Below are 24,533 nucleotides of genomic sequence, written 5' to 3'. Positions count from 1 at the left end.
TTGGGATTTTTAAATCTCTATGCTATTTTCATTTTCTCTGGGAAGTGGTAATTAAATATTCATGCTGCAAATCTCGAAAATTTTAAAATTTACTTAGCCACTCAAAAGTTTGCTTTGCTCGCAACATCTCTACATCAGACAATATTACTTGTAATACCGTTGGTAACAATTAGGTCAAAAGGGTAAAGACCGAATCAAATACACCTTGACCAATTTGTACACAATTTTAAGCGACATTGGACATAGATAATAATCTTACCCAATTCTTCAGCATAATCATTATCACTGGCATCTAATAAATGTACAAATTTACGCACAACAGATAGGGAGGGATTTTCATCTTGCACTTTAAAAAAAAAAAATGAAATAAAGGCAATTCATTTGACAAAACCATACATAAAACCAAAATTTCCAAAACGCAAATTTTGGAATATCGTTGAGTTTTTCCATTTGGCTTTGATTTGTATGAAGAGAACACTCAAGATAATTTTACTTCAGGTTGGCAAGTTCTGAACAGTTCCGTCTGCTCCTTTTCTGGCCTCAATCGAACAGACAGAACCAGACTATTTTCAAAATTTTCCCTTGTATTCTTTCTACTATTTTTTTCGGCACACATGGAACGCTTTCTGAACTGTGTCCCAACTGAGTTTAATTAACTTCCGCATGATTCCATGAATTCCAAATTTGCAGAACTCTTCAATTGAGTAGCCTCCAAGTCTTCTTTACTGCTGCTCTACCAAGGGAGATTACTCTCAATACAGACTCAATATTTTACTACAACTAATTATATTTACCAGTATCATTGAATACTTACTAAGTGCTTTATAGTCTTGTTGAGCTAAATTTGATCTGAAGAAAGCTTGAATTTTCACTACCTTATCTTCCTGAAGAGATAAATCAAAAAATAACATTAGATACATAACTACACGGGGCAAAGGGGGCAATATCCCCTTGAAAAAATGGATTGCCCCCCTGAAAAAAATGTTGACAACCGACCAATACTGCAACTTAACACCATATACCATTGCCCCTCTGGATATATTACTTGCCCCCTGGATATATATTACTTGCCCATCTGGATATATATTACTTGCCCACTGGATATATATTACTTGCCCCTCTGGATATATATTACTTGCCCCCTGGATATATATTACTTGCCCCTCTGGATATATTACTTGCCCCCTGGATATATATTACTTGCCCCTCTGGATATATATTACTTGCCCCCTGGATATATATTACTTGCCCCTCTGGATATATTAGAGAAATATTTTATCATGTAACTTACATTATCTTTAAAATATTTCAATCTATCTTTATATTTCTTTCTTGCCTGCCACATTCTTGCGTACGCTTGGAGCTGAAAATCAAAATTAGTATTTAATTTAACTTCCAGAAAAAGAGTGTGGCAAAAAAGGCTCACAAGATCCTGTTTACCAGCTGGATTTGGCATTGTCTTGTCATCTTTCTTTCCTGAATTCCTCGACATGATTAGAACCTATAACAATTTTAAGTTTTATGTAACCTAGTAAATGATGTAAAAGAGCCAAAACTCTAACCAACTGAGCTACAGTCTGTTCTCAACTGGTCAGAATAACTGTTTACTATTGTAAATACTATCCATTACCTTAATAGCTGCATCAGTATTGTCTTCAAGATAGTTCATTCTTTCTTTAAACTTCTCTTTTTGTTTCTTACTCTTCCACCAGGCCTAGATAAAAAAAAAACATGAATATACTTCAATTCAAAATTGTCCAGAATAAATGAGATTTAGACAATAACTTTAACCGAACAACAAGTTTCTCTTTCTTTGATTGACAAAATATTGTTATTCGGATGGCATACTGGTTTGAATGGCAATGTTGACAAACCCATCCATGGTGGCAGCTGCTCAGTAAGAGAGAGCATGACCCTGCCTGCCAGTGACACTCGCCAAGATTACATATAGAAGTATTAAAACAGAATCTGAAACACAGATATAACATCCTGGTTGGCCACGAGTTGGCTACCCACCCTCCAAAGCGCAACTCTCTCGAATGTACTGTTTGCCTACAGTAGCGGATTAAGTTGGCCTATGAAAACCAAAAAAAAACAAGCAAAATTGGCTATTTTTTAGTCATTTTGATCAGGAAAAATTTCAAAATTCGACAGAAATGGATTTGGGGGGGACCGAGGGATATTGGAAATTAGATTAAAAGATGTTTCCTGCATTTTTGGCAAAAAACTAAAGACGCAAAACTGAACAAATTGGGTTTAAATTATGGAAAAATATGCAAAGTTTGAGCTCCTGTCACTTGTACTAACCAATAGTGATACAGCATCTTGGTTTGTGTTACTCAGTGTTCCAACAACTGACCTCAAGGAAGTAAAGATAAGGTTTTGTCTGCAGGCACATGTAATATATATATTTGTATGTTTAGAGGCCAAATCTTATCACAAGTCAAAACCTACCTGTAATTTAACAATGGATGGCTCTTGGTCTTTTAAATAGTTGACTCTATCTTTATAATGTTTTCTAGCTAGATATTCTCTAATATAAGCTTGTGATTGTATAATAGTGTCTTCATTAGCTTCAAATAACAACTCTCTATTATGATCTTCTGTTATTTCATTCACCACACCCTGAAATTTAGTTTTCTTATGAGAAACAGGGCCAGTGCTTACGAGAGTTCAGCCTAAGCTTGAATCAAATCCTTACTCAGTTAAGTGCTAAATTAGTCCAAAATTCAACATGCTGCAAGCCATAAGGGACAATTTTTCCTGACTTTTAACCATGTTTTTTTCTTTTCCACTGACAAAAACTTGCCGTCTGCTCCTGGCTTAAGTTGCAAACTGTTTTAACTAGCTCCAATTAAGCACCAACCTGTATTTCATCTTTAGTCAGTAAATTATGATCTTTAATAATATCATCTCTTCTCTTCCAGGCATATTCTCCAGTGTTGGCATTATAGAAAAACTTGGTACCATCTTTTAATCTGTTCATAATCCACCCACTACCAACATCACCTAGATCAAAACAAACATTTAACACAATCAGTGATTACTTCAGGCAGTGAATGCTTACCCTTTTGCCTACAAATTCGTAAATAATCTTGAATCATCCGAATAAGTGGCCAAATCATAAGAGTTCCTATATCTTTAATGAATTCAAAATTCATAAATTCTTTTACAGAAATTACCTGCTTGTAGTTTCTCTTGTTTAGTTTCATACAGCTTCTCATTGTATCGCCCCATACAATCTGGTGTTACATTAACTAATCCAACAGCATTATTATTAATAGCTGATGAAAATTCATCAGTATCTTTATCATCTACTGCCTTGTTTATAGCTACAACACCAGTTGACACTGAAAAATAAAACATTATCATTAATAGCTGGTGAAAATTCATCAGTATCTTTATTATCCATCATTGAAAAAACATAATCAATAACTGATGCATCAGTATCTTTATCATCTATTCTTAAAAAAAATATAATCATCAGTATCTTTATCATCATAGCAAGAACACCAGTTGATACTGAAAAATAAAACATTATCAAAAGCTGATGATAATACTAATTTTAGAAATTATAAACATCATCAATCAACTGATGAATAAAATAAAAATTCTAACAAAAGAAATACTAACAACTGACACCATCTGCAGCATTTTTATTAGCTTTTTCAACACATTCTTGAATTTCTTCTAACCATAAAACAGCACCTTCATCATTTGTTCTCTGAAGAATAAAAAATTAAAAAAATCGAATGGTGCAGAACTAAATTTGGCAAATTCAAAACCATTTTGAATTCTGTCTTTTTTTTCAGCACAGGTGGAAAGCATTCTGAAGCCTGTTCCAACTTGTTTTATTGAAATTCCAGTTGATTCCATGAATCCTGAGTGCAAAACTGAAAATTGACTCAAACATAACAATTTTGCAATATCTTAACTCACCTCTGCTTTCTTCGCCTTTTCCTTAGCTAATAATGAATAATAATGATCCTTTTGTTTATCATCAAGATCGTGTAATTTAGCTGTTGGTAACATAAGAGCTTGATAAACTTCTTCTGTATCACCATTATCTATAGCATCATTGATAACACCTATAGCGATAATTCCTGTAATATAAACAGACACATCTTTATCAATATATCACCATTATCTATAGCATCATTGATAACACATATAGCAATAATTCTTGTAATATAAACAGACATATCTTTATCAATATATCACCATTATCTATAGCATCATTGATAACACATATAGTGATAATTCCTGTAATATAAACAGACACATCTTTATTCTTTATCAATGTATCACTATTATCTATAGCATCATTGATAACACATATAGCAATAATTCCTGTAATATAAACAGACACATCTTCATCAATATATCACCATTATCTATAGCATCATTGATAACACATATAGTGATAATTCCTGTAATATAAACAGACACATCTTTATTCTTTATCAATATATCACCATTATCTATAGCATCATTGATAACACATATAGTGATAATTCCTGTAATTTAAAGACACATCTTTATCAATATAATACCATTATCTATAACATCATTGATAACACATATTAACTTACTTTCGTGTTCTTCTTGAACCTGTTGATGTACAGCTTTCACTGTTTCACTTATTTCATAGTGGGTTAATAAATCACATGGTAGCTACAAAAAAAAATATTACAAACTTATATCATTTGTTTCCTGAAGTATAGGAGCTAGATCGATACTCGATTACTAACCTAGAAGACCAGGGTTCGATCATACATAATAACAATAAATAAATAACAAGTAATAACTACTAATGCTATAATTCCCTTTCTTGTTTAATTTCATTTTCTTGTTTAAAGGAAGAGATACTTACCCCAGCTTTATCATGTTTAGTATTGGACAGTGCAGCTTGGTATTTTTCCATATTGTGTTCATCTAAATCAGCTAGATGAGCTTCAGGTGAACGTAGTGCTGAATATGTGTTACTAGGATCACCAACATCTATTGCTTGATTAATATTAGCTACAGCTCCCAAAACTGAAATAATATCACACAAGATTTAACCATGGGAAATAGATCTGTCATGGCATTTGCAGTGGACAGGCCTATCTACTTCAATGAATGGAAAAATAGTATTCTGACAAAATTATTCGGGGCTAAAATGTATAAAAATCATATTTTGGAACTTGTTAGAATTAGAGAGGGGTATTAGGCAAATGCCATTCTTAATTTGTTTGTCATAAAATATTCCTATAAGACTATAGTTACTGAATATGTGAATTGGATTGAAACTCTTAAAGAACCAGAAGTCTATACGTACCATTGAGAGCAGCACTTATCTCTTCATGTTCTAGATTTCCCTAATAAAATAGTCAAGTTTTATAATTAATATAAGTATTTCTAAAAGATCAGATAATTGCTAGGATGAAGCACATAAAATTAGAATAATGCAAATAGAAGGTAGATATGGTCCAGATACACATACATATCAGGTGTCCCAAAAAAATGTCCCAAAGTTCGACGTATCTCAGCTGTTGGTAAACTGATCTCTTTCAAAATTCTGAGAGATATACTTTAAGATGCCATCATCCAATAAAAACTGTACAAGTACTGCCCTGTACTTTATAGGCATAATTTGCATTTTGATATTGCACTTTTTGACATGTTATTTTGTTTGGGGCAGTACTTGTACAATTCTTATTCGATGACTTTCATATTTTCAGGGCTGGACAATGACATCTTGAAGTATATCTGTGAGAATTTTGAAGGAGATCAGTTTACCAACAGCGGAAATACAACCTGTTGAACATAGGGACGTTTTTTTTTGGACACCCGATATACATGCTAGAAAACTTCGTGACAACCCCTATATAAAATAAATAATTACCTGTTTTTCATTTTTGATACTAAGAAACTCTTCTAAATATAAATTACCAGCATAATCATACACAGGAGGTAATTGAGCGGCAGGATTCTGTAAGGCTCGTAATAATAAATCTCTATCACCATTGGCTAGAGCTGTGTTTATAGCTTCTACTGCTATACATTCTGTTAGAAAACAAAAATACTCATTCACTTATGAGCTTATTTGATACTGATGATCTACGCTTTGGATACAATAACCACATCAGGCCAGCTAGATTGAGTACTCAGGGTTAACTTTCCAAACTTGAACATAAGGCTAATGACAAAAGTAAGAATTCAAAAAATGTTTTCAAAGACACTTCAGTTTCCAAAAATGTAAGAAAACATCTGTTATGGACATTTAAAAAAACATTGAGCTTACTTTAAAAGCATTTTTGACAGCATTCCTTAGTTTTTATGCCAAAGTAAATTGTCTCCCTTCCATTGCATAAAGCAAATCAACTTTCAAATAGAAAAAAATTCAGATGAAATAAAATTAGAAAATAGGACCTACTCTGATATTCAGAATCTGCCTCCAGGTTAGCTTGATCTATAGCTTGTTGTAATTCTTCTTTATCCAGTGTTGTTTCTTCTAAATTATTATTATTCTAAACAAACATCAACAATAAATAATTCTCAGGATATTGCAAGTGAAAGTATAGAAGCATCTTACACTTATTACTAAATCAAAAGAAGATTTTCCTTCTTGGACACAAACTTATAAAGGCATAGCATTAAATGTAAGTCACACATCTTACTCCAATTATCTGGTAAGAAAGATTGGATATACAGTGGGCAATGAGGGTAATTTTGCTAAGAAATCAATTCATTTCAATTTCCAACTATCATGGCAGCTCAGAAAAAAAGAATAGGGCCCTTATCCTTGAAAACTTACGATGATTTAAATGTTCCAGCCATCTGATTGGTCAATCACTAAAATTGAATTTAAGGTTTAATATCCAATAGCCTAGTGTATTTCTTAAATTTCGGATTTAATCTTGGTGAGTTTAAGGATGCTTAAAAATTTGAAAGACTTACCTTTTTATTTTCTCTAAGTTGATGTAATTTTTCAATATAAAAATCGAGATTTTCATCATTAATGTTTTTCAAACCAAGATGTGATGATTTTAAAGCTCCTAAAATTGTTTGTCTATCACCTTTTAATAAGGCATCATTTAAATCATCTAACGCTCGACTGGCTAAAAAAAAAATGAAGAGCAATAAAAGAGCTTGCAAGATGGATCTTAATGACAGTAAGATTCAAATTAGTGACATGAAAAATCAAGGTATAAAACCAAGTTCATGTGATGTATCACATCACATCTTTGCAAAACATTAGAAACACAAGTTGTATGGATATACTACTTCTAAGTTTATTACATACTTTGTTTCAAAGACATAAAACTTGTGTTCTCTATTATGTAAAGATGTCTTGAATTATCACAACTTCAAAATCAAAATTATTATCATTAAATCTACTTACTGTTGACTTTGTTAAGATTTCCCTGAATTTCTGCCTGTGTTAAAATTTCATCATAAATATCTTGTTCTAAAACTCTATCAGCATCCATACTCTAAAACAGAAGTTCAATATTTACAATCTGACCACAGGGAGACATGGTTGTGCCAAATACTGTTCTCTATACATTTCAGCGGCCATGTTGGATTGGTTAAAATCTGCTAAGTTAGTTAGATCAACGGTGACTGACTGATGCCATATCACAATCTACAAGCTAGTTGGACATGATAGTTTTCTACCCCTTTGTTTTCTACCACTTTGTGAATTCTCAGAACAGCATTAACAGAGCATAGGTGAACTTCAATTCAAAATTTGACTAAATTGTTGCATAACCTTCGCAAATACCGTACCCAGGCCATCACAGACCTTGAATGGAAAATCATCAGAATTTTGCAAACAGAAGATAGCAATGTTCCTGATGAACCTACCAAGGCCTAAAAGACCTATTCGAAGTCCCACATTTTCTGACAAAAACCAAAACCAAGAAATGAAACAGACACTTTACATACCTTGTTTCTGGCATTTTCAGCTTTAGTATGTTTAGCTTGAAATAGAAGAGTTTGGTAATTATCAGCTGCCTCCAGATTGATGTTGACCAACATGGCTGATGGATTCTGTAGGGCGTTATAAGTTTCTTTACTGTTCTCATTTTCTATAGCTTCATTAATAGCAATTATAGCTGCATGTACTGAAATATATAACAAATTATACAAAACTCAATTATTTCACGAAGGAGTACACTACAATAGTGTCATTTGGATCCTGATGGTCAACGCTAAAAAGACTATATCTCGCCAAATCTCAATACTTTGAGATTTAGGCTGTACCAGTTTATTGGACCTTTAGCAGACTTCTTAAATGTTGATAAATCTCTGTTGAAACATTCCAAGCCATTTAAGTTGCATATCGTAGCGTGTATGAAGGTTTTCAAGAAAGGTACAATAGTGCATTACCAAATAAAAGATTGAATAGCGATGGAAGTAGGTATTTTTTGTAAAACCTTTTCGACAAGAAGCAAACTTACAAGCTGCATCATCTACAGTCATTTCATTGGCTAGAATACCACCAATTTTACCAAACGCTGGCATCTGAATACCATATTTATCTAATTCTTTTCTCATTGCACTAATTTCTTCATCTGTTAATAAAAAAACAAAAAAAATTCCATTAGGCCAGAAGTGTGGAACGCAGAAAATTAAAATGTAATGAAAATTAACTGATTTTTCAATACCAGCGTTTATGTTATTTTTTGTTCTTTCAACGAGCTCTAGATATTCTGTGGGTGATTCCATTTGTCATACATGATCTGACAAATTGTAATGTATCTCATGTTCTAAGTTATGTAATATTTAACCAATCAAATAAAAGATTTTCTTACTATAAGAATTAGGAATTCTGGATTTGATATATTTCTTGTGATTGCAGAGCTCAAATTTCTCAGATAATTTTTTGTTTAGTTGTTCACTTTTGTATTGGCAAATTTTATATCTGAGGCCTCTCTATAAATGTGTCAATTATTAATCCTTTTTTTGCAGAGTAATTTTGATAGAGTATTTTTGGTATTGAGTGTAAGTAAAAGGTTGTCAAAACTTATATATGTACTATGGACACTGATAGCATAATTATACACTATACTAATATTCAATTAGATGTCTGTGGTTCCTGCTATTCCACTACAACAAAATGTTTTTCAAAAGTGAGGTTATAAAATGCTATAGAAAGTTCAGAAAACATCTTGACAATCCTTATAATATAAAGTAAGTTGACATATAAACATGTCACTTTCTAATGTTATATTTAATTGACATATGTCATATATACACAATGATAATATAAGATTAGGATGTCTATTATAATGATGTATTATAACTCTGTAACATATAGTTATATAATATTATATAAGTATCAGATATTTCTCTCAGTAACAGATAGGTTGTCTTAATATATCCTTTATCCCCTGTTTGAGCCTAATTTCTGCTGTTTTAAGCAGTTCACAGAATTAAAATTCAAAATTAAATCTGTTTTTTTCAAATTATGTATTTTATATCTATAATGTATAAGAAAAGGGGGCTTTATACTATTTGACAGTATTAAAATTTGACAGCTATAAGAAGAATTTAAAGGCCATGGACCCATAGTATGCCATTTTGGAGGTTGATTAAGGCCTTGAATAAATGTAAATAGTCTTCAGAAATACTAGAAATGTACGAAAATACCATAATTCCTTCAAATATACGTCAAACTAGAAATTTCACTTTATTTTTCTATATTACAGATGTCTTTTCTATATGGCGTAGCCTCAAGAAAAGAAAAGAAAAGTGATTATTTTAACTTTAACGCGAATAACTCTGGACACACCATAGATTTGAAGGTTCAAATTTCAACACTATTACTGATTAGCTTTGGTCAAACTGAGTTTGGCCAGAGACTTTTTAAAAAGTGTGGTGTGAGTACAAGTAAAGAAGTAAGAAACAAACCTGTAAAATTAATTTTTCCATATAAATCTTGAATCTGGGGAGCCAGCCCCAATTTAAATAAATACAAACTGGAATGAACAAAAAATATAAATTTTATACACATAACAAGACATACAAATTATTGGAAACTTATAAAAAAATAGGCTCCCTAATTTCACTCTACAATAAAACAAAATTTTTTCAATACTTGTATCACAATTAATGACTACATAAAACTTAGAGTTTCAGAATTACAAATTTGAAATATCCAAAAAGAAAACAACACCAACTTTGTACTCCTGTAGGGCTGGGTATCGATTACCATATTGAGATCCATTATCAATGGCAGATTACTGATCAAGTGCTTTAATATCACTTGGAAACAGCTAGCCAGGTATCTATCATGTAACTATTAATATAGCCATGAAAGTTAATAAGTCTTCAGAAAGTCAGGTTATGAAAAGGAGTGTGCTTGACCTTCACCTAGCAGGTGGAAGAGTCAGTTCAGTGTGTTAGAAACACTGTTCTCTTCCATGACCTAGCGTTGTGAACAATAAAGGTTAATAACTCTTACCTTAAAGCATGAATACAGTATATAGCTCTGGGCATATTCTTTCTATCATATATATCTGTTGTTTCTGGATAGAATATCTGTTAAACAGAAATATAGAATGAAATGAGTTTAAAATTCTACCTTTCTGCATCTAATTCCATTTATGGAAGTAAACAACCCCATGTCATGTGCAATGAGGGAAATTTTGCCAGGATATCACAACGGTCTGTCTACACTGTTTCTATTTCAATTTTTCAAGGACCTTTCAAAGCCAGTGGCACCCCGGGACATTTCCTGTCACACCCAAAAGTTAAGACACTTTATCCATGCTTCACTGGATATTGTTTGAAACCTGAAACATAGGCCACTGATTGTATTTAGACACAACAGGCCAAAATGTATTTTCAGTAAAATAATTGGACTCTTACTTTGGGTAAACCAACTTCTTCCATAGCAACAAACCAATGATTTATATTGTCTGTGTGTCGAAAATGAAGCCCTGTTGCCTGAAAACAAAAGAATTCAAGATTTAAGGTAATGTTGATGAAAAGAAAGAAAAAGATAACCACTTAGGTCACAGTTAAGGATCCTTTCTACCAGCTGGTGCTTGGCCAAACCTTTTGGCATTGATCTTTTCCAGTTACCAGGCAAATGACGTCATGTAAAGAACCAACCCTCTGACAGACTGTGCTATAGAACCTCACAAATTTGATGATAATTTGAGTGGCAAAAAAAAAACACTCATGATTTAGAAAATGAACTAATCTGAACAAATTTAACAGTGTATCATATTGATGGGCATAGCATATGCATGGTAGAATCCATTAAAGTATTAAGGGTTTAATATAGAAGACAGGCATGCTCTTCACAGCTTCAGATTAAGGCGTAATATTTTCTTGACCAATGGCAACTAACGTGGATGCAAAAAGTCACAGAAATCTGTGCTTGGACGCTCCAAATCATGTCCTTAACCAAAAAGAAATTAACTTTTTCGCATACCTTGTATCTTGTTTGTTCTTTGTCATATATTTTCTTTAATTTGACTTTTTGTGGAGCGAAAAAATGTCCTAATTTGGCAAGGTAGACACCATTCATAAGACCCTCCTCCAGTTCTGTAGTGGGAGGTAGTTCTTCGTTTATACATGCTTGAATCCATCTGCAAAATAAAATATGTGTTTAATAAATATATGTTCAACTAACTGTCATTATAAGACTTCAATCTTGTAATAGACAATAAGCAGTGACCATAATCTTGTTATAGATAATTGGCACTGAGCTTTATCTATTATAGATTCTGGGGGTGACTTCTATCTTGTTATAGATAATTGATACTGAGCTTTTTTTATTATAGAGTCTGGTCAGTGACTTCTATCTTGTTATAGATAATTGATACTGAGCTTTTTTTATTATAGATTCTGGTCAGTGACTTCTATCTTGTTATAGATAATTGATACTGAGCTTTTTTTATTATAGAGTCTGGTCAGTGACTTCTATCTTGTTATAGATAATTGATATTGAGCTTTATCTATCATAGATTCTGGCGGTGACCTCTATCTTATAGAAAATTGATACTGAGCTTTATCTATCATACATTCTGGTGGTGACTTCTATCTTGCTATAGATAATAAGCACAGAGCTTTATCTATCATAGATTCTGGACAGTGACTTCTATCTTGTCATAGACAATTGATACTGAGCTTTATATGTTATAAATTTTTATCACGTTATTGATTTGGACAATGACTTCAATCTTGTTATATAGATAATTGGCAATGATCTTTATCTTGTTATAGATATTGGACAGTGACTTCAATCTTGTAATAGAGACAGAGACTTCAATCTTATTAATCAATAGATCAAAATGCAGTGATCTTATGATCTTGTAATAGACTCTGGACAGAGTTGAGACTTAAATTTTTTTAACTGTTGGACTGATCTATATTTGGTTAAATAAGGATTGAATGAAGATCTGGTTATCGTTGTGGGAAAAAAACACTGATTTATCATGTGACAAAACAAATGAGCCTGTGAAAATAGATAATAGTTGGTGAGTGACCTTTAATCTTGTTATAGATTCTGGACAGAGTATCAGATTATAATAATAGGCAGTAACCTTTATATGTTCTTATAGATTCTGGTCTGATTATTGTTATAAATACAGATCAGTCTAACTGCAGTAAGTTTAATCTAGTTATTATTACATTTAGTGAGTGTTTTTAATCAGATAATATGAGAATAACAAATTAATTGTGTTTACTGTGTAGAGAGTAGATTTAATATTCATGAAATAAATTGATTTCTGTCGATATAGACTTTGTTATTATTGTGTACTGTATATTATCTGTACATGGTAGTATTAAAGGGACAGTTGGGCCATTTTGGGGGGTTGATTTGAGACTTGAATATATGTAAATAGTCTTCAGAATACTAGAAGCGAAAGAAAATTGCATACAATTCCTTTAAAAATACTTCAAACTAGGATTTTTACTCACTATTTCTATTTTTATGTCTTTCCTATATATCACAGAGTATCTTAAAATGAGTCGTCATTTTAACATTCAAACGCAGATAATTCTGGACACACATGGATTTTGAGATTCAAATTTTGAGCTGTGAACACTATTACTGATTGGCTTAGCTCTGAGACTAAGGTACGATTGGTCACAAAAATGACGCATCTGTCTCTTTAATATTGATTATTCATTTACCATATCTATATCTGTTGCATGATTAACATGATAATTAGCTGGAAACAGATTTCTGCATAAAATAAGCAGTAGATATTGACTAGACACACAAGTTCTTTTCAAAATATAATGTTCATATTAACCTGTGAGCTTTTAAAGGCTAGATCATGTGTTCTGCCACAATAAAATTGAGAATTCGAGGAAAAAAAAAAAAAAAAAAAAAGAAAAAAGGATTCGTTTAGAGGATAACAATTTTAAACAAGTTGGGATTTTGAGGATTCATTCTTCCAGCTGGTTTTTGACCAAGCCTCTTGGCAAGTTGGCATTGACATTTTAAGGATTATCCATTCTCATTTACAACTGGTTTAACAGGGGTAATGAGGAAAGATCAGGAGATTCAAGATCACCAAACTCTTACACCAACCCCCAAGATCTTGTGCCCATTTCTCACTTGGAAGTACAAATATATTCAAAAGCAATCCATTTAGACATTTAAATCCAATTTATTTTTTAATGGATACCTTCAATATCCATATAGGCAGGCGTAAACCTATTTCACATAGCCTGAAGTCCAATAACACATGTTGTGTAGGTTTATCTTCTCAAATCAATCAATCAATCGATCAATCGGGGAAAATAAAAAAAATTACATGTATTAATCGTCATTGAATGTCATTATAACTAATTCATTACATTTGAATCCGTAGCAATGTGACATAGTTATTCAAATCCTAGACAAATAACAGAATAAATTTAACATGAATGAGGTCACAGACACGACATATCTGACAATTGTCAGTATAACTTTCTATAATATATAGCAAGTGAGGTATAATTTAATATATTTACGCATAAATGCATGTATATTCATAAATAACATGTCAAATGACACAGTATAAATTTTCTTGTCATTTTAGTGAAAAACTAAAATTCAATTTTTAAGTATTTTTTGTTTTCCTATAGCAAATATTTGTCACCATAAAATTTTTACATTTTTGTTAATATATGAAATTAGTAAGGTCAATAATCTTTGAATAATATTTAACATTTTCAAGGCAATAGTAGAATTATAACATTATGTCATGAGGCATTTGATGACCAAATTTGTTTAAGTCTAATTTTCTACACATGTGGCTGATCTACCTAACACACATTGACAAGGGATTAAGAACTTCGTCTCTTACCTTGACTGCAATATTCACCATTTTTGTATCACAGAATGCAGTGATTTGATTGGATTGTATGCTAGAAAATACAGCCATTCAAATTGCTGCCTTGACAAACCTTCATATAAAAGAAAGGTGGCTTTTGCAGTCCAGAAATAAAATGAAGTTTGTAATAGCTGGACATTGTGAAGACGTCTGCTACATAATAACATGATATAATATCTAAGCAGCGGCCATTATCAGCTGACGTCACATTTTATTGATGACCTACGCTCGGAGTTCTGGATATATGAACCTTTTTTATTTACATTCAGTGCTCAAAGAATTTTTTCTAAAAGAGTGCCTTAGCAATTGAAATATATACAATGTAAGCTTATATATAAAAATCTACATTATCCAGCACATTACTGGCTCCTGAAACCATCATTACATAATCACATCACACAATATAAACATGATATGATGCGATGTTTTCGTTTCATTTACTCAGTGTTCATCATATCATTTGGAATACTGGTTTACTCAGTGTTCATCATATTATTTGGAATACTGGGTATATGATGTTTTCGTTTCATTTACTCAGTGTTCATCATATTACTTGGAATATGGTATACTCAGTGTTCATCATATTACTTGGAATACTGGGTATATGGTGTTTTCATTTCATTTACTCAGTGTTCATCATATTACTTGGAATACTGGGTATATGATGTTTTCGTTTCATCTACTCAGTGTTCATCATATTACTTGGAATACTGGGTATATGATGTTTTCATTTCATTTACTCAGTGTTCATCATATTACTTGGAATACTGGGCATATGATGTTTTCGTTTCATTTACTCAGCGTTCATCATATTACTTGGAATACTGGGTATATGATGTTTTCGTTTAATTTACTCAGTGTTCAAAAGAGTTAATAAGGCTGGGAAATAATCGAACATGATTTAGATATAAAGCAGGAAAAAAACGCCAAGATGAAAGATACCACGAAAGTTAAGATGGGAAAGATTGTTTTAATTTACTATATAAATATCTAGATCATTCTAGACAAATACTGCCTCATATCCTACTGTATAATTATAAGAGTATTGATAAACTACTCGACTACAATAAATAGTTGAATGAGCTTGAGGGAAACTGTTTGAGTCATCCGATTCAAACCACCAACTACTATTACATTAATAGACACTATTTACACAAGTAAAACCCCAAATAATTTTACACCTATTCAAGGGTAAAGTGAAAATGAAATCTGTAGGTGTAGTAAAAAAAGAATTTGTCATTAATTGAGTATTTAAGATGGTTACGCCCACACATCTTTTTTTATTTAAAGGGATTGTAAAGAAGTTTTCTAAATTTGGTATGTGTGTATCGGGGACACTGATAGAATTTGTGACATTTTAATTTTTTAGTCTGTGGTTCCCGTTATTCTTCTTTTTAACTGCGTGTTTGATGACGTCACTATTCGGAAAATATGCATTATCATTTGAGGGCTTAGCGATTAGTGACACAGAAACATAAACGCTTAGTTTTAGTTGCATTGCAGAAACTGCAGACATGCGACTGAAAATTAGAATGGTGCAAATTGATGCTATCAGTGTCCGCAATACACATAAAAATTTTAGAAAATCTCTTTACAATCTCTTTAAATTCAGACATTTTGTATGAGTAATTATTATAAAATTACTCTGCATATTAAACAAATTTAATGTAATGCAATTATTTTTTTTCGTGGACACCAAATTTCTTTATTACCAGATTAATATTCTCCATTAATATGCAAAGCTTTGTTTGCTAATCCCTTTAGATCTATAACACATTAATAATATCTCAAGACAATGACAGTACTTCTATTATTTATTTCATTGGGACATAATTTCAGGGATTAGCTTGACTATTAGCCACAGTGAAATGTGTATTACAAATATTATCTGATCTTGAAACCTCAGCATTATTCTCTTTACATGCAGCTTACAACAAGTTCTTAAAGAAACTTCCTTGAGTGACATTTAGTAACTGGGGTATGAATAACTAGACACTATTATATGGATAACAATTCCTTCAATAAATAACTTGCAACATTTCCACGATGATACTTTTGTCCTTATCTTTAAGAAAGTTACAAACAATAAGAACCATTCTTAGACTAATTGATGTTATTGTAAGGTACCAGTAAATGGCCTGGTAGTGCCTGGTGTAAAAGCAGCAATCATGTGATGTAACTATAAGATAGTTATGTCATGATCTAGTCCAGTGCCATAAATTAGAATAACAGACTGGAAATCAGAATGGTTCCACTGGCTCTAAAAATCACTATAAAGAGCTGTAAAGTTTTGAAACCTTTGATTACAAAACAGCTGGGATAACAATAGCAATTGGCTTCAAATCTTAAAGGGGTTGCAAATAGATTTGATAATTTTTTTTATGTGTATGGAGGACACTGATAGCATCAATTTACACCATTCCAATTTTCAATCAGACGTGTTGTAAGTGTTCCCGATACACATAAAATTTTTTAAAAAACCTCTTTACAATCCCTTTAAACTTTCTTGATGAATTATTAACAAGGTCAAGGAAAAACAATAAATAGACAGTCAACAGAATAAATATTATAAAATAGTTTGGTTTCAGATCATTGAACAATCAATTTATATTCTTCATTGCCTACTTAAGTTTTTTTTATAAATTTCTTGATTATCATAATTTAAGTCAGTTTTCTCCATTTTGTTGATATATAAAAAAAGTTTGAACATTGTTAAGATTTTTGGCTCCCTTTTTGTTTAAAAAAGGGAATTCTATTTGTTTTAATCATTTTTTCAAGACGTCTTTTGGAATCTTAAAATAAGCTAGGCCAATATCGTCTGGAGAAAGGAACTATTACAAAGTTTCATTTTCGGAGGTTAACCTTGTATTAGGGACCGAGGTAATAAATATTCATGATGATGCATGATTTCAACAAACTTGCAGCTGAAAATTTGGATGAAATTTTTTATTTATATGAACACCCACACAACTCCTTGGTTGGATAGAGTGAACCATGGCCCTATCTATTTATAATATTAGAGTTAGATTTGGTAGTAATATGGTTTTCTTTGAAAGGAAATACTGTACAACTTTTACTATCATAAGGAAGTAACGATTTGACTTAGTTAATAAGAATTAAAACAATATAAGAATGTTATATGTTATAGTTTAATAAAAAATACATGTGTTATATCAAATATTGACAATTGAAGAATGTTATATGTTAAAAGAGATTAATAAAAATACATGTTATTTTAATAATATTCACATTATAAGAATCTTATATTATAATAAGAATACATGTTATTTTAATAATGTTCACAATATAAGAATGTTATAATAACATTACATGTTATATCAATTATATTTACATTATAAGAATGTTATAATAACAATACATGTTATATCAATTATATTTACATTATAAGAATGTTATAATAACAATACATGTTATATCAATTATATTCACATTATAAGAATGTTATATTATAATAAGAATACATGTTATTTTAATAATGTTCACAATATAAGAATGTTATAATAACAATACATGTTATATCAATTATATTTACATTATAAGAATGTTATAATAACAATACATGTTATATCAATTATATTTACATTATAAGAATGTTATAATAAGAATAAATGTTATTTTAATAATATTCATATTATAATGATGTTATATGTTATAAGAAATTTAAATAAGAATACATGAAATGATATAATGTTGAACATGTAAGAATACATGTTATATTTACAACATTGACAATGTAAGGATGTTATATATCTTATAAATTATAAGAGATTAATAAGAATCCATATTGTCATGACAATATAAGGATGTTATAAGAGATTAATAAGAATACATGTAATATTAATAATATTCACAATAAAAGGATGTTATTTGTTATAAGAGGTTAATAAGAATACATGTAATATTAATAATTATTTATTTTCAATCTCTGTGTGAGTTTGTATTGATCTGTATTGTTAACTAGGTTAATATCTAGGCTGTTTTAATTATATATATATTGTTGGTGTTTTACATATTGATTTCTTATTTACTTCCTTCACTCACTGAAATTATATTACAAACTATTAACATCATACTTCATAATCAAGCTATCTCAACCCTTACTTTATATTCTGGGTCAGGAACATCTTCACAATGTCAAGTTATTATGCACTGTGTTTAATACCTTGACATCCATTGGCTCATTTCTTATATCACTGAAGTTTGCAAATATAATGATTTGATTGGATTGTACGATCAGAGTCCTTGACACATGCAGTCATATACCTTGAACCATGCAGTCATATATCTTGACACATGCAGTCGTATACCTTGACACAAGTTTAACACATGCAGTCATATACCCGACATATGCAGTCATATACCTTGACATATGCAGTCATATAGCTTGACACATGCAGTCATATACCTTGACACAGGCTTGACACATGCAGTCATATTCCTTGACACATGCTTGACAAATGCAGTCATTCCTTGACACATGCTTGACACATGCAGTTGTATACCTTGACACATGCAGTTATATTGTTAATTGTCTTTATACAAGGGTCGACCTAACATTGTGAAGATGGATCAGTAACTACGTATTAATTTTGTATATATACTTTTGTTCAGATACCAATCAACCATTCAATTTTGACTCCACTTGTTTCCCATGCTTTTCAAAGACCTGTTTAACACATTAATTTCATTTCTTTCAACAACTCAGTTTCTATTTTGTTTAATCTTCAAGGAAATGTGTGTTTATGACAAGGAATAGATAGTATGAACATGTGAATGAATAGATAGTCAGATAAAGATACCAGTTTATTGAAGTCATTACAAAATAATACAAAAAAATAATTAAATGACCCCGAATTATAGAATCCAGACGTCGTATGACTCTGAATTACAGAATCCAGACATCAAATGACTCTGAATTACAGAAACCACAGATGTTAAATGACCCCGAATTACAGAATCCAGACGTCGTATGACTCTGAATTACAGAATCCAGACGTCAAATGACTCTGAATTACAGAAACCACAGACGTTAAATGACTCTGAATTACAGAAACCACAGACGTTAAATGACTCTGAATTACAGAATCCACAGACGTCAAATGTCTCTGAATTACAAAATCCAGACGTCAAATGGCTCTGACTTACAGAATCCACAGACGTCAAATGTCTCTGAGTTACAGAATCCACAGACGTTAAATGACTCTGAATTACAAAATCCAGACGTCAAATGGCTATGAATTACAGAATCCACAGACGTCAAATGGCTCTGAATTACAGAATCCACGGACGTCAAATGGCTCTGAATTACAGAATCCACGGACGTCAAATGGCTCTGAATTACAGAATCTACAGACGTCAAATGGTGTTTCTGATACTGGTCTTTGAAACCTCAATACAGTCTGAATAAGATGAAATATTTCTCAAAAAGGATCCTAAAATATAGTCAGTTATAGTCCACTCCATTTCCAAATTGGTGTCCTGATTCGTTTGACCTTTTCTATTCACCTCAACTGAAGAGTCAAGTGACTAATTGAAATAAAATATCTTTTGGAGTTTGTTAAAGGTAGTAAGCTTATCAAGTATAAATTCTATATTTTTACAAAAGGTGGAGTCTATTTCCAATCTTGAAAAAAGAAAGAAATTATTATTTTTGGCCAAAATGACTTTGAAATAATATATTTAGCTTTGCTTTGATCATCAAGAAGCAATGTAGAATTGCATTCTTTCAGTTTGTAGAAGAAATGTACACAAGAATCAATAATTTTTTACTTATTTACCTTCGTATTACTTATTTACTACATCACATACCATCAAGTTCACAATGTCAAGGTATTATTTGCTTAACAAGGTATTGCTTAATTAACAATTAGTACATTCCGTTTTTTAATTAACCCTTTTAAATAAACACAGCTTGAGCAAGTAGATACATAGAAATAAATAGCATTTTTAAGAAATATTTTTAAATATAATTTGCAATATATCTAAATATGGGTTCCCTTATTTATGAAAATGAAAATACTAATACTTATATGAATAGAAAATATGGGTGTTCTTTTGACTTGGAAAAATACCAGTTTGTTTCACATGTCCAATGGACATTGTCCACATTTAATTCATAATTAGCTAAATAAGAAGAGTATTATCAGCAGAATTCCAATGAGTGACAATCAAGAAAGTCTATCCAGACTGTATATACATGGACATTTATAATTGGTTAAATCTCTTAACCATATGCAATAATAACATAATGATATGATTAAGAATACATGTTAATTCATTAGAAACACCAATTTATCAAATAGTTTGCTTAATTTGACATTAAAAAATAAGGAAACCCATCTTTAAATATGAAAATTTAACATACTTTCCTTTTAAGCTTATAAACAATGTTCTCAGAAACAAAAGGTTATACGTATATATATGATATTAGCTGGTACAGATATATCATACAGTCAACTATTCCGTCAATAAGACTAAAGAACATGAGAACTAGACAACAATGGTGATTGTGAATGGGTGAGAAAACAATCTTACGAGTAAAACACCAGAATATGTAAGACACCTTCAACCTCGCCACAAGTTGTCACAAGACTAAAATTCACCAGAAAAAAATTGTTCAAACAATAACTAATGGTAAACAAATACAAACTTCAGATAATCCCTTGACAAACTTCGACACTTAGTTACATGTTACAACATGTGTGGCACTTCAACCATTTTAACACTTTCGTGTTAATATGGTCCAAATATTTTTAGCTTTAAACTAGTAATTTTCAACTTTTGAAAAAAAATAGTTGGTGAGTTAGTACTGGTATCTTTAAATATCTGAATACCCAGATGTGTCAAATAGATCTGTCCATTCAAAATAAGTGGAATTTGCACCTGGTTCTCAGCTCATAATTGGGCAATGAGGGAAAATTTGTTCTTGGTCTCATTATTAGATATAGTTGGGGCACATGGGCCACAGTGAACATGTAAATTTTTGCTGACAAGGTACTAGGGCTGAGTAAAATAATAGATTATGGTCACTATGAATTTATTATTTTGATTGTCGATTATCAAATTTCATAACAGACTATGTCGATAAATCTATAGAATATACTTCTAAGACACAAATATAACCCAAGAATTTTTTTAACAAGGTTTGTAATTGATATTCAGTCCTCCTAGTTATATGCATTATATATTTATTAAGGCCAATCATCAACCAAACAATACATTGGTCAAAATACTATTTTCTCATAAATACTAGAGTTTGAAAGTAAGCTGAAACAGATGTTTGTAGGGTGTTGAATCAACTTATATTTTATGAGGAAAATTCAAATTTGACACAAATCTTTTATCATTTAAATTCAAACTTTCATTGTCAGGGCCTACACACAAACATTTACATGATCTTAATTGCAATCTTTTCTTTTCACTAATACACAAATATTTTGACTACACTATGACTCATCTCCTAGAATTATAGCTTATAATATAAAATAGTAAACTTAGTTTATTGTAAATTCCTACATAATTATCCATTTGCAAGTATATTCTAGCAAAAGGCAAGTTGAAAAGGTAAAAATTATAAATCAGGTGCAAATAATTCCCAAATGAATAAAAAATTCGATTCAAGTTATTTAATCTTGAAATGAGATATTTTTGGTCATATTTTGTACAACAATGGTGGCAATTGATTAATTTTATTTAGTAAAGGTTTGATCGATTAACTTGTCTACCAATATTTGGGGTCATATGAGTGCAAAAAAACTCCTTTGTGGAGTATTTAGGAAGTTGAATATATGGAACACCAAAACGGAAAAATTTCAACATGAAAAAATCTCATACCAAGAACTTGAATAAAATGTAAACTTCTTGGTATTTAATGAAAGATTTCGGTATATAATATAAATTTCTTGTTGCAAATTTTTAACTTTTGATATAAATGATTTTAATGTTGGATTTTTTCCGTTTTGGCATTCCATATTGATCGTGGATAAGACACCCCATTTACATAATATGATACTTGTAATACATAAAAGAAATTAATGAACAAGTAACTTTATGATTACATGCTGAAAATGTGTCAAGTGACAAACACCCAATCTTTTTTTATAATCTATTTTATTTTATTCTATTCAAGTCAGGCTCCCCAGCTGTGTTTCACAAAGAACCTAAAGGTCAAATAACTAATAAAATATCAGTTGATAATATATTATAAATATCCAACTAAATATATTGTGTATTGATAATTCTATAAAATACATCTCTATTGGACCGTGTCATTTTTAAACATAGAACATCTAATGTTCAATCAATATATAGCCTAACTGAGCTCGTTCAATTGTAAAATAACTAGTACCGGTATAATTTGTTTCAAATGATATATCATCATGTACTGCATATCACGATATGTCAGAATAACTAGTGTTCTCTAACTCTTTGCACAGTTTTTTGAAACCATAATTATATTTTCTACCATGTTTCTCTTTAGCAAGTAAACCTAGTATTAGAGACGGTCAAAAAATAAATATTTATGAATCATACAATTTCTAAACAGGCCAATCAACTTGTTTGCACGAAGCACTTTTTCGTTTTGTTTTACAAAAATATCAACACATCCACAAAACTAGCGAAAAGTGCATGGGTAAGGGCCCAGTCTCTCATCGTCTTATACAAAGCTATTTAACTAAAGTGAACCCTGATCTCTTTTGAAAAGGAGAGTGAAATAATTTTTTTTTTTTAGAGGGCGAGCCTCTTGACCTTGACCTTGTTCCATTGGATCGTCATTGACGTAACACTGCGACATGAATATAGTCCATAGCTCTTTAACCATATTAGGAGATAATTCCGATTCTCATTTATGTATATTTCATGATTATCTGTCAATTAATCACACATATCATCTCTATAATCAGTCAATATCGCCAACGTTTTTATTTACAAAGTTTGAATAATATATACCGGTATACCAAAAATCATGTGATCATTTAATGATTTGCACACTAAAAATGTCTATACCGTGATATTAAACAGAATGCTACTGGAATTTTCAAATATCAAGTGCACTATGTATTATATAAGATAAAAGAAAACAAAATGGCAGGCTGTAACATCATCAACAAAAATCAATTGCAATTGAAATCAAAATGTGAGCAGTATTGAATTTGATAGGTATTCTTCTCTAAGGAGATAATGTAAACCATTTATGTCAAATCAAATTTAACTTATATACCGTACTAGTACTTTTCATTTACACAATGCTTTCAATTTGTTTTGAAAAATAGGTACACATTAGAAAAATGAAAAATCAACATTATATGACTTTTACCAAAAATTGTACCATTACCGTAAAGTACAGTTTTTGCAGTCCATTTGATATTATTTTAATGGATTCAATATAGGACAGATGGATAATTTTATTTAAAATATTTGGGTGAGCTACCTACGGTTCATTCGATGAACCCAATGAGGTTTTGCTGACATTTGGTTTATATGCTTATTTGGGCTGAATCCCTGTCCAATTCTCTTTCTAGATATACTTATTTCAGCAATTTTGACCTATCGGTAACTGAGCTATGGTCATTTGAATAATGGTGGTCACGCCCATTTTGGCCGAAATTCCTCAAATTGGGTTGGTCATATCTCAGGAACAGTTTGTCCGATGAAGCTTAAATTTGAAATATCATCTTTTTCAGCCCAAATAAGTATAGAAACCAAATTTCAGCAAAATCAAAGGAGTGACGGTTTACTTTTTACGGGATGATTTGACATGACAGTTCTACAGATTTCTAATTGAATTTTCTTTATTTCTCAGAATTTGATAAAATAGCTTATTGTACCATATATTTTCAGCTTAATTCTTTTATTCAAAGCTTACTTACATTTTAGCTTCTTGTAAATGGCACAAATATTCATAAGCTATGTTACACTTCCTCTGTTCATCCATTTCATCTGCTGTAAGACGCTCATCATCAATTGCTGAAATTATAATCACAAATTATTATAGTATGTCTGTAACATCTCTTAGGATGTGGAAAATACAAATTAAAAGATATCGCACAATCAGCATTTTTATGGGGGTGGGGGTTGGTTGATTTGGGTTTTGAATATTGTATAGGTACATAATCTTGAAAAGTACACTACCAGAGATATTTTTACTTTAAAATAAAGCTCAATACATGATCAATTGATAAT

At 31.0% G+C, this 24,533-nt stretch overlaps 1 protein-coding gene across 1 annotated transcript in view; it reads right to left on the bottom strand.

Annotated features, from left to right (window-relative positions):
• Nucleotides 1-24,321, bottom strand: part of LOTGIDRAFT_216980 (hypothetical protein) — a gene marked incomplete at its 3' end in the record, with an annotated part of 60,463 nt that extends 36,142 nt beyond the window's left edge. Inside the window, exons 1-23 of the mRNA XM_009058746.1 lie at nucleotides 24,221-24,321; nucleotides 11,432-11,588; nucleotides 10,861-10,938; nucleotides 10,454-10,530; nucleotides 9,901-9,968; nucleotides 8,448-8,561; nucleotides 7,933-8,111; nucleotides 7,388-7,478; nucleotides 6,943-7,103; nucleotides 6,419-6,512; nucleotides 5,888-6,048; nucleotides 5,321-5,360; nucleotides 4,874-5,037; nucleotides 4,593-4,674; nucleotides 3,940-4,103; nucleotides 3,634-3,724; nucleotides 3,183-3,350; nucleotides 2,867-3,009; nucleotides 2,455-2,625; nucleotides 1,631-1,714; nucleotides 1,288-1,363; nucleotides 815-880; nucleotides 260-346 (exon numbers count right to left, since the gene is read on the bottom strand). Of these exons, the coding sequence (XP_009056994.1) occupies nucleotides 260-346; nucleotides 815-880; nucleotides 1,288-1,363; nucleotides 1,631-1,714; nucleotides 2,455-2,625; nucleotides 2,867-3,009; nucleotides 3,183-3,350; nucleotides 3,634-3,724; nucleotides 3,940-4,103; nucleotides 4,593-4,674; nucleotides 4,874-5,037; nucleotides 5,321-5,360; nucleotides 5,888-6,048; nucleotides 6,419-6,512; nucleotides 6,943-7,103; nucleotides 7,388-7,478; nucleotides 7,933-8,111; nucleotides 8,448-8,561; nucleotides 9,901-9,968; nucleotides 10,454-10,530; nucleotides 10,861-10,938; nucleotides 11,432-11,588; nucleotides 24,221-24,285 (2,581 nt within the window). The 5' untranslated portion in view covers nucleotides 24,286-24,321. The remainder of the gene's footprint in view (nucleotides 1-259; nucleotides 347-814; nucleotides 881-1,287; nucleotides 1,364-1,630; nucleotides 1,715-2,454; nucleotides 2,626-2,866; nucleotides 3,010-3,182; nucleotides 3,351-3,633; nucleotides 3,725-3,939; nucleotides 4,104-4,592; nucleotides 4,675-4,873; nucleotides 5,038-5,320; nucleotides 5,361-5,887; nucleotides 6,049-6,418; nucleotides 6,513-6,942; nucleotides 7,104-7,387; nucleotides 7,479-7,932; nucleotides 8,112-8,447; nucleotides 8,562-9,900; nucleotides 9,969-10,453; nucleotides 10,531-10,860; nucleotides 10,939-11,431; nucleotides 11,589-24,220) is intronic.
• Between the last annotated feature and the right edge of the window lie 212 nt (nucleotides 24,322-24,533).

This window comes from Lottia gigantea (assembly GCF_000327385.1).
Source record: "Lottia gigantea unplaced genomic scaffold LOTGIsca_35, whole genome shotgun sequence".
NCBI lineage: Eukaryota > Metazoa > Mollusca > Gastropoda > Lottiidae > Lottia > Lottia gigantea.
The sequence above is the reverse complement of the archived record's forward strand: the minus strand, read 5'-3'. Positions and strand labels throughout refer to the sequence as shown.